This window comes from Sinocyclocheilus rhinocerous, unplaced genomic scaffold (assembly GCF_001515625.1).
Source record: "Sinocyclocheilus rhinocerous isolate Xijiao unplaced genomic scaffold, SAMN03320098_v1.1 scaffold431, whole genome shotgun sequence".
Lineage (NCBI taxonomy): Eukaryota > Metazoa > Chordata > Actinopteri > Cypriniformes > Cyprinidae > Sinocyclocheilus > Sinocyclocheilus rhinocerous.
Window position 1 is genome coordinate 596,191 of NW_015624541.1, and position 10,953 is coordinate 607,143.

At 38.3% G+C, this 10,953-nt stretch overlaps 1 protein-coding gene across 14 annotated transcripts in view; it reads left to right on the top strand.

The window, feature by feature from the left end:
* LOC107741142 (prominin-1-A-like) overlaps nucleotides 1–10,953 on the top strand; it is a 66,841-nt gene that overhangs the window by 26,874 nt on the left and 29,014 nt on the right. For 11 of the 14 annotated variants that reach the window (XR_001640169.1, XR_001640172.1, XR_001640170.1 and 8 more), the window contains exons 2-3: nucleotides 7,483–7,541; nucleotides 8,806–8,832. Coding sequence is in view for 6 of the 14 variants with exons in the window: in XM_016553788.1 (XP_016409274.1) it covers nucleotides 7,483–7,541; nucleotides 8,806–8,832 (86 nt within the window). In the remaining 8 variants the exon portion in view is untranslated. The remainder of the gene's footprint in view (nucleotides 1–7,482; nucleotides 7,542–8,805; nucleotides 8,833–10,953) is intronic. The other 3 variants (XR_001640173.1, XR_001640174.1, XR_001640176.1) reach the window with 1 other exon arrangement.

The window sequence follows — 10,953 nt, forward strand, 5'->3', positions numbered from 1 at the left end:
GGAAGTGAATGGTGGTCGAGATTTTGAGATCTGCTAACTGTCATACTCGCATTCACGAGCGAGTGGCATTCCAGTGGATGACGTAGGACGTGGGTGTAGTGTAAGTTCCGTTGAGAATATGCTAGTCTGGCGAGAACCAAGTTTTGTTTGCAGCAAAGGAAAACCAGGCTCCTCTTGGCTTATATCGAAATCCTCTGACGAAATCCTCGTTTTGTACTTCTAAGTTGTGACCAGTGTTTTGCTCTCTCTTCTGTGCTTCCGCGAACATCACTTCTCACCAGAGCTTACATTACGCCTACGTGCTACGTCATCCGCTGAAACGCCACTCTCTCGTGTGCGCTCGTATGACAGTTAGCAGAAGCTAGAGATTACAGTTTATAAAGTTTTAAGTATGGATATTTTTCTTACACAAACTCATCGATTCACTTCAGAAGGCCTTAATTAACCCACCGGAGCCGTGTGGGACACTTTTTATGATGGATGGATGCACTTTATTTTGCTTCAAAATCTCAACCACCATTCACTACCATTATAAAGCTTAGAAGAGCCAGGACGTTTTTTGATAAAACTCCGATTGTATCCGTCTGAAATAAGAAAGTCATATACACCTGGCTTGAGAGTGAGTAAATCATGGGGTAATTTCCATTTTTTGGTGAACTATCCCTTTAAGACAGATGTTCATGAATGCCTGTTGCCTAGATGGAAAATTGGAGGATGTTATGGTCACCTTAACTTGCATGGGTATCTTTACAGTGACTCCTCAATTAAATTCAATTGAAAATGTTTAATGATTGCTATTCAAATGCACAGAGAAAAACTGACAGTCTGCCAGTAAGAGGGTTTATTATTTAGCCAACTGCTTTCAGCTAGATAATAATTTAAACATTAGCAGAGCTAGCATATAAAATTTTCAGCATGTTCCTGGCATCAGATTGAACTTTATTGCTGTAGCCTGCTAACATATCATTCATTCCATCATTTCAGCTATTTCATAGCACATTTAAGAAGACTTATGCCCCGAAAGGGCATTTGTAATCACTTTCTTTCTCTTGGCAGGTGTTAGTCTAAAGGTCTAACTGATGAGATGTAAAAAGAGATTTTAGATAGTTTCACGTCTCTGGCATGCCATGATAATGTGAGGTGAGGCTTACAAATGTATTCAAGGCTGCTTATCTCCATAGTCACCTTGGGGAGATCTCATGATGAAATATTTATGAAGATACGGTTGGGTTTTTTTACTTAAAAAAAAAAAGTAGCATACATCTGAGGAAATCTCTTTCTCTCTTCTGAACTAGCCAAGAAACATCTGAAAAGCATAGTCGTGGGTGTGAGAGTGCATCCTGCTGAGAGGATGAGAGGAGGAACGAGACAAAATGGCAGCATCAAAGAAAACTTTGCCCTGATGAAAGAACGTGACGCTTACTATTACAAGACTAGAATTAATACACATTTATGTGATGTACCACAAGGTGCCCTATTTTATTCAGGACACAAATTGATCTATAATGAAGTGGTTCTCAAAGTGTGGGCTGCACTTCCTTATATTCAAATCAGCTGTGTTGAAGATGCACGCAAAATCCAATGAAGCATGTGCATTGTTTCTTCTCCTCCTTATATGATGTTTAGTGCACTTACTATGCTGCACTTATGTAAAGAATAACTCAAAAAAGTCATATAGCTATTTTTTATGACACTTTTATGTTTGTTTTTAAGTTGATATTTACCAATAACCATTCTTTTATTACTTATATATCTGCCTTTGCAATCCATTTGATGAAAAAAAAAGTGTTATATTTTTTAGAATGTATTATTATATTCTATTATATATTTTTCATATATTTGAAATGCCATTTTGTATGCCATTTAAATCAATAATGATTTAATTCAAATTATTACGTTTTTTTACAGAAAAACATGAGAGAACAATGCAGGCCTACTGACAAAAATACTGGCAAAGGTTTCAATGGGGAACGTGACAAAAAATGAAACCCACTGCTATACACCACTGCTTGCTAAAGAATGTAAACCAGCATAACAGAGAGGGAGAGGAATGGGGCTATTAACGTGAAGCAAACATCTTGATTATAGCTTAGTAAACATGACGATGATGTGTAGAAATTTATGTCAGCACACAAGGCCTGTGGTGATCATTGCATGATGCCATTGGATGAACAAACCCACATTGACATGCAAAGACACAATCAGATGTTCATCATTTACCACATGTAAATCGAATGTAGATCACTAACAAAGCCACATTTAGAGCAACCCTCTACAGTAACTTTCTGCTACCCAGAACCAGATCAAAGGACACTTTTGTACAATGATTTGTACGATGGCTTAGAGAGCTCAACACGCTGCAAGTTCAGAAAACACATGCAAATAGAAAAAACACCAGCAAATTAAGAAAACATCTTCATTTGGTTGTGTTTGCAGTGCGTTTCTGTTTTTGTAGCGTGTTTCTTTATTTGGTTGTGTTGTGAGCATTTGCAGTGCGTGTGTTGTCAAATTGATGAAGATGTTTTCTTAATTTGCAGGTGTTTTCCAGATCAAAGGACACTTTTGTACAATGATTTGTACGGTGGCTTAGAGAGCTCAACACGCTGCAAGTTCAGAAAAAACATGCAAATAGAAAAAACACCAGCAAATTAAGAAAACATCTTCATCAGTTTGACAGCTCTGTTTGCATGTGTTTTTTTCATTTGCAGCGCCTTGAGCTCTCTCAGCCACCGTAGATTTGTCATATGATCATATAGATCATATGATTTACATCTTCATTAAGAGCAGAGTCACGTGATCCTTCAGAAATCATTCTAATATGCTTGTATGATTTACATCATTTAATGTATGATTTACATCTTCATTAAGAGCAGAGTCACGTGATCCTTCAGAAATCATTCTAATATGCTGATTTGTGGCTCAAGAAACATTTCTTATCATTATCAATGTTGAAAACAGTTGCGCTACTTGATATTTTTGTGGAAACCATATTACATTTTTCAGAATTCTTTGACGAATACGAGCATTTATTTGAAACAGCAACTTTTTGAAACATTATAAATGTGTTTTTAATGTGTCCTTGCTAAATAAAAGTATTAATTTCTCTCTCTAAAAAAAAAAATAACGTATAAAAACCTCAGCTTATGTCATCACCTCAAGGTACCACAAGTAACCCCCAAGAAATGAAGTGAGTAGCCGTGTCCACTGAGGTGTGTGTCTCTGCACTGGTATTTTGAGTCACTCAGCACCTTTGGCCCCTCTTTTGTTTACCACTGAGCCCTGGAGTTTGTTTACTTCCTGATAGATGAATGGAAGCACAGCCAATCAAACCAGGTCAGAGAGAGAGAAATGAGAAGAGGTACTCTGAGGACCATGAGAAAATAGATCGGGCCTGAGAAACTGCCAGCACAGTTTGTTTAGCCTTTATAAAGTTTCTGGGCATTGTCTGAGTGCCGCTACGGGTGGGATGGATGGAGGGTAGACGAGGTAAAGAGTTTCCACTTAAAAGTAACTATTCAGATGGTTATCTATTATCTTGATTATAATTTGTACTAAAACATTTACTTGACATTTTAAAATATGAATTACTGATTCAGTCTGACTATAAATGAACGTTTAAATGCATTGGTAGTCGCTGCATCACATAAATTTGAACTCTGCTTAACCTTCTCGAATCCCCAACGGTGTCTGCCGGTCATGTCACCTCAAATCGCCATCTCTTATTGAAAATAAATTACTTCCAGTTGTTTTGTCACTCCAAATCGCTGTCAGTGTGAGCACACCCTAAGAAGTCAGCTGGCCTGTTGGGTAGCATTTGGAAATGCAAAAGATTGTAGGGTGTTTTCAGACAGTGGCTGGATAAAGTATATGCTTCTGTATATTTCTGAATGTGTATGTGTATGTGCTTGTGCGTTTACATGTGAGTGTATTAAAGGCAAACTACAGCCCCAATCGATCGGTGAAGGATAAGAAGAGACATGCTTCAATCCCTTGCCTCTCTTTTTTTTTTATCAACTCATCTCTCTCCTCTCCACTCCTCCTTTTTCAGCTCACCACGCTGATCTTCATTTTCTCCTCTTGCTCTGCTCATCCTTTTTGTCCTTTCTTTTTTGCTGAGAATTTGAGTTTTCTGGAAGAGACAGCTGGTGGACTATGCCCCACTGATTCCTTACCCACAATCCAATCTGCCCACAGACCACTGAACTCTCTCTGAACTTTATTATAGGGTCAATTTAGTTACACTATCATTAAAATATTAAATCACATTCACATTGCGTTGTTGATATTCTGCTATTTTATTTATGATGGGATGTGAAAGACATATTTCCTCTGTTTTGGTGATGAGCTGTAGGACAGGAGGCTGTTCCTTCAGAGTGTTGGGATGTTTGCCATCACTGCACCTTGACCAGCATAAAATAGGGTATACGTTCACACTTTCCTTTTTTTGGACTGACAACCGCATTTACTTAGAGGTGTGAGTCTCGAAACGTCCTGGAAATTTGCGGGTGTGAGTTTGGTTATAGAATGCGGTTGTCACTCATAAATAACCGTACGGTGTGTGTGAACGTAACTGTATTATGTACTCAAATACAGGACTGACAACCGTATTCTGCTGCTGCGTGAATGTGGCAATAATGAAGTACATTTTGGTTGTAGACAAATTTAAGTTCCAGTCTCGGTACTGGCAGGGATTGTAGGTAGGGGAATGACCAGCGCTCTCTTCCACCCTCAATACAACGACTGAGGTGAGACCCTTGAGCAAGTCACTGACTGAACCCCCAACTGCTCCCCAGGTGCTGCAGCAAAAAATGGCTGCCCACTGCTCCGGGTGTGTGTGTTCACTACTCATTGATCTGTGTGTGCACTTAGATGGGTTAAATGCAGAGCACAAATTCCGAGTATGGGACATCATACTTGGCCACACGTCACTTCACTTCACTTTAGCTATAATTATGGCTAATGGTTTCCATTTGAAATATGTCAAATTTGTTGACTTGACTGCACGTACACTATTGGAAGAGAATTGAACTGAGCTGGACGATGACATCACTGAATCAACAATGAACTTTGATAAACTGACAGTTTTCTGTTTTAATGTCCTCTTGCATTATCAGCACACATTTTTCCTGTTTAACACTGTAAAGCTGCTTTGACACAATCTGTATTATATAAAGCACTATATAAATAAAGGTGACTTGACTTGACTCAAAACAAGAAAGATCAAGTGATTTCATGGGGTATTACAAGGGGGAAAAAAGTTGGACATGATGACTGGGAGTAACTTATTAGTAAGTTGCAAATTTCTTTGAGAAAGTCATTCATTCCTGTATAATTAATTTCTCATTGTTGGATATGATGCAAAAGTAAGGCTTTAAATGAAGGAGGGATTTAAATGAAGGCGTATTTCCTTGAATTAAGGTCATGCTAATTAACCAGGGACTTATAGAGACCAGCAAAATATAGCTAGACAGGGCTAATGCAGTGACTGGTGATGTTTTTTCATGGCCACATATGATCCGCTGATATGATCCGCTGATATGATCCGCTGATACACTGTAAATTCCAATTAGTAAACCTTACTTAAAAAAAGCATGCAAACCGATTGCCTTGAAAAAACCAAGTAAAGTGAAATAAGAATAATAATTTGTAATAACAAAGGTTTATTTAGCATTGTAAACTTACACGCAAGTTCTGGTAACTCAGAATCACTATTTTCAACAACTAAATGATCCGCGATGATGTTTTCAACTCAATCTAATACTGGATTTTGAGACTTTTAACAGAAATGTGGCCTACTTCAAATGTGACATTTCTGATTGAAACAGGACATTTAATGAGTAAAAATTGTAGGATGGGACTTAATGTAATTCATAGGGAATTGACTGGATGGATGGTAAGAGGAAGCGATCTCTATATGACAGGTTGTTTGAGAGGAATGTCTGTAAAATAAGAAGAGGCTCCATATATTATTGCATTTTCATGACAGATTACAAAGACAAAAAATATTCAAATGTATTTAGTCATTCTTTTATAGGGTCAATTTAGTTACACTATCATTAAAATATTAAATCACATTCACATTGCGTTGTTGATATTCTGCTATTTTATTTATGATGGGATGTGAAAGACATATTTCCTCTGTTTTGGTGATGAGCTGTAGGACAGGAGGCTGTTCCTTCAGAGTGTTGGGATGTTTGCCATCACTGCACCTGTTGTTTGTGATGTTGTATCTAGGTGATTTGTATGTTATATGTTGGGGGCTATTAGACTGTGGTGCTATGGGAATGGAAAACCTGAAGCTTCAGGATCTACAGAGAGTAGATTTCTGTGAAGATACTCTGGAGCAGCTTAAATTCGGAGTTAAACCAAAGTCCCTTTAAGGCAGGTTTTCCCAAACTGGGGTTTGTGAGGGAACTGCAGGGGTTTGTGAGTTGATGATGTTGATGATGTTGACTTCCATATGGAAAGTCAATGGCTACCGGCAACTGTTTTGTTACCAACATTCTTTAAAATATCTCCTTTTGTGTTCAACAGAAGAAAGAAACTCATACAGGTTTGGAACAACACAAGAGTGACTAGATGATGACAGAATTTTCATTTTTGGGTGAACTGTCCCTTTAAGCCAAGTCAGTTCACTTGGTGACCATCTTGGAATTTTTTATTTTTTTTCAGTTGCTATATTGAGCGATATAATTTCATATTTTACAAGTACAAATTTTACAAGAAATTTTTATGTAACAGAGCACTTCTTCCTTTTCTATTGCTATTCTAATAATGTGCATATGATTTGTCATGGCTCGTAATCCAAATCTTATGTTCAATGCATTATAATGCAACTTTAATCAGCAGCACAGTCATACAAAACCTCACATACCAAGCTAAATGTTGCTCAGACACTCCCCAAGGAAACTTTGTGATGTCTGTTTGTATGAAGATAGCTAATATTTTCTCTGAAGATTGTGGTAATTGTGATAATTGAGGGGAAGTCGTGGGCTAATGGTTAGAGAGTCGGTCTCGTAACCCAAAGGTTGCGGGTTCGAGTCTCGTACCGGCAGGGATTGTGGGTGGGGGGAGTACAGCGCTCTCTCCCACCTTCAATACCACGACTGAGGGGCCCTTGAGCAAGGCACCGAACCCCCAACTGCTCCCCGGGCGCCGCAGCAAAAAAATGGCTGCCCACTGCTCCTGGTGTGTGTTCACGGTGTGTGTGTTCACTGCTGTGTGTGATGGGTTAAATGCAGAGCACTAATTCCGAGTATGGGTCACCATACTTGGCCACATGTCACGTCACTTTCATAATGGAGGCAGCTGGGGGATAAACACTCTGATGAACCCGTACTGAAGGTTTACACTCATCCACAGTGGACACGTTGTTGTTTTTTTTCAGCTGGATGTTGAATAACATTACGTAACCTGTTCTGACGTGGCGGCACTGTAAGAGGCCGCAGCATGCTGACTTGGTTTTCTCTCTTGTCATTGCAGATCTCGTCATTAGAGTGGCAAAGGATAAATTCGGAGCCATACAATCCGAGTACCAGAAGGTAAGTGCATGTAACTGTGCCTACCTGAACCTCCATGCTATTACGTGCTCCGCCACCGCAGTTAAGTTGAAGGGACATTGTCTCAGTGCATCTATTATGAAACAATATTTTAATTGCATTTGAAAGCCAAGGAGAGAGCCTTGCCCTATTATTGCGTTTATTCTGGAAGAGCTGTTAATTGCTTTTGGCATTATAGCATGTAGTAAACAGAGGAAGAAACTATTTGTTGCTTTTTAGTAACAGAGTTTAATTAAACAACAGCTCTTGCTTTGAAGTTTTAGCATCTTACTCCTGGGAACAAACAAACATATGGGGCAAAACTTAATGAATCAGTTTCACCGACATTTCTTGTGATGGTGAGAGGAAATGTGAGTTCAGAGATGCACAGCCACCTCAATTTATCATTATTATATATAGTTCTCAGCAAACAGCCCTATATTATATTATATTATATTATTGAAAGAAATTAATACTTTTATTGAGCAAGGGCACATTATATGATCAAAAGTGACATTTAAAACTTTTACATAAAAAAAGTTTTTTTCCAAAAAAAAATGCTCTGTTCATCCAGCAGCACTACTGTTCTCAAATGTAATAATAGTAAGACATGTTTCTTGAGCACCAAATCTGCATGTTAGAATGAAAATTCAGCTTTGCCATCACATGAATAAATTACATCTTCAACTATATTAAAATAGAAAACAGTTATTTTAATATTTCACAATATTAATGTTTTACTCTATTTTTTATTTTAAAAAAGACAGCATTGGTGAATATAAGAGACTTCTCACAATTGCCAACTACAAACTATATATGCAATACATATAGATTAAATTTATTTTTGTATATTTTTATATTAAAGGATCATCACTTAATTTAGTAATTTAAGCTTAATTTAAATGAGAATTTAATACAATTTCACAAGGCTGAATAACGATAATTACAAAATGGCCAAATATCAGTCTGTAATCATATTCACTCATTCTTTTCAGTTTTATTATGCTCTGCTCTTGTAACACTTAAGAATATGGAGAGATGGATATGGATGTGACTGTCGGCCAAATCCATGATTCACTCGATCTCTGGGTCTGTTAAGATGGGTCTGGTTCCCATTACAGATGGGAGTGTTCTTTCTAGTTCTTAAGTGATTTTATTTGCCATTTGTTTGACTGTTTATTTGATTTTGCTTACCATCTGTTCTGTTTTGTTTTGTTTTGTTTTTTTTTGCTGATCTGCATGCACATCATCATCTGGCGCCTCCCAGCCAGAAAACATTGTTCTGACGCTACAGGTAATGTGTGTGTCCTGCTAGCAGTGTCAAGGGCCAAACCAGACCCAAGTCTCACCACCCTCATTCCTTAGTTACACCTAACCCTTACAAAGCCCAGCCCTGCACTCATTCTGTTCACATGTCTGTTTCAGTCTAATCTTGACCGTGGTTGTGTCATCCATGTGGAACGCTTAGAAACATTAGACTGATTTAAAAATGGCAGTATATTTCAAATTAATAGATTTTTTAACATACTGAAATTATTACACTTTTTTGCCACTTTCACACAGCAGCAGAATACGGTTGTCAGTCCTGTATTTGAGTCCTTAATATGGTTACGTTCATTCACAGTACGGTTATTTTCAGGCGTGACAACCGCATTCTGTAACCGAACTCACACCCGCAAATTTTCAGGACTCACAACTGCATTCTCTGAAAACACGCACTGTGTGAAATGCAACCGGTTTGGACAACTAGTTGTCTGTCTCGTCATTCAGTGCGAGAGAGAGCCGCTCTGCTGCTCAAACACGTGTCTACTGTGTGTTGCAGGTTTTCATGTGGTTTCGGTAACTTACAGAGATGCAGATATGAGCTGTGTGTCATCTAAAGGTTTTAGATTCAGTCACTGTTCTTCTCCACCGGTGCTGAAGTTGACTGGATCTAAACCTTCAGATGACACACAGCTCATATCTGCGTCTCTGTAAGTTACCGAAACCACACAGACGGTAGACACGCATTTGTGCATCGCAGAGCAGCTCTCTTGCACTATATGAAATGACGGACAACTATTGCGCGGGTTTTCGAGAATACTGTTGTGAGTCCTGAAATTTCCGGGTGTGTGTTCGGTTATAGAATGAGGTTGTCACTCCCGTAAATAACCGTACTGTGTGTGAATGTAACCGTATTAAGGACTGAAATCCAGGACTGATAACCGTAATCTGCTGCTGTGTGAACGTGGTCACAGACGGTATTTGTGACGCTACTGTAAGTTTCTGTGTGAACGGGACATTTCGAGACTCTCACCTGTAAGTAAATGCGGTTGTCAATCCCAAAAACTGACAGTGTGAACGTAGCCTTTCAGGGCTTTTGCTATTTATTAATAGCAAAAAGAAAGAAAGAAAAAAATAATTAGAGAGCTTTAATATTTCTGTTGTTTCTCCTAGACAGCAATGCGATTACATGGAGAGGTTTAGGTTTGCTGCTTCTCAGATATTTCTCCTGAGAAAATGACCCTAGTAATCTTACATTGTCCTGTATTTTTACGTTTATTACTTTTATTACTGCGAGTATGTTCATTTAACTTTTTTCTTGTCCATCCTATATTAAAATCGCAGGTATTACATTTCACTTTCATCTCTGTAATTGGTAAGATGATCACAGATACACAAATTTCCTCATCTTAAGCTGTCTGTAATTTTTAGCTCAGCCATGACCCAGTAAGAGGAGTGTGACTACACTAACAGGGATGATGTCATCTCTAGATGAACCCGTCTAAAGCTTTAATATGCTGATACGAGAGAAGCACATCATCAGATGGTCAGTGAGAGGGAATGACCGTTCATAGTAGAATGGTCAATAACCTCATGACCTAAGTGTTATGCTATAGCCTATGTGTGAAGTCCCCCATGATAGTCTTAGCTGCTAAGCTTTTGTGTCATTTCCAAAAATACTCAGTTCTTACTCACAGAGGCGTGAGGGGAAATGAGCTTTTAAAACCACCTTTAGAGAATTTTAAGTATGGAAAGGCTCAACCCTTGAGGAGAAGCGAGGGTATTTGGTGACAGACAAAGCCTCTGGTTTATTCAGCAGATTAAGCTTATCCACAGCCCAGCTCATTCAGAATTGTCCATAATGCCACGGGACGTGTGCAAATGGATTCAGTGGCATCATATGGAAAAAGTGTTTAACATTATTCCATCATGTTACATACGACATGGAAATTTTGCAGAGCATGGTTTAATTTCCCTCACTTCAAAAGCCCTCTAATGGAAGGATTTGGAGACAAGAATATTTGCTTTACTTGAAAAAGAGTGCAAAAGCTTCCATGTATTGTTGCATTTTTAGAAAAAAATATAAACTGTGAAAATATAGTAGCTCATTTAAAAATACCTTAGTGTTACTTTTTTTTTTTTTTATGGTTGG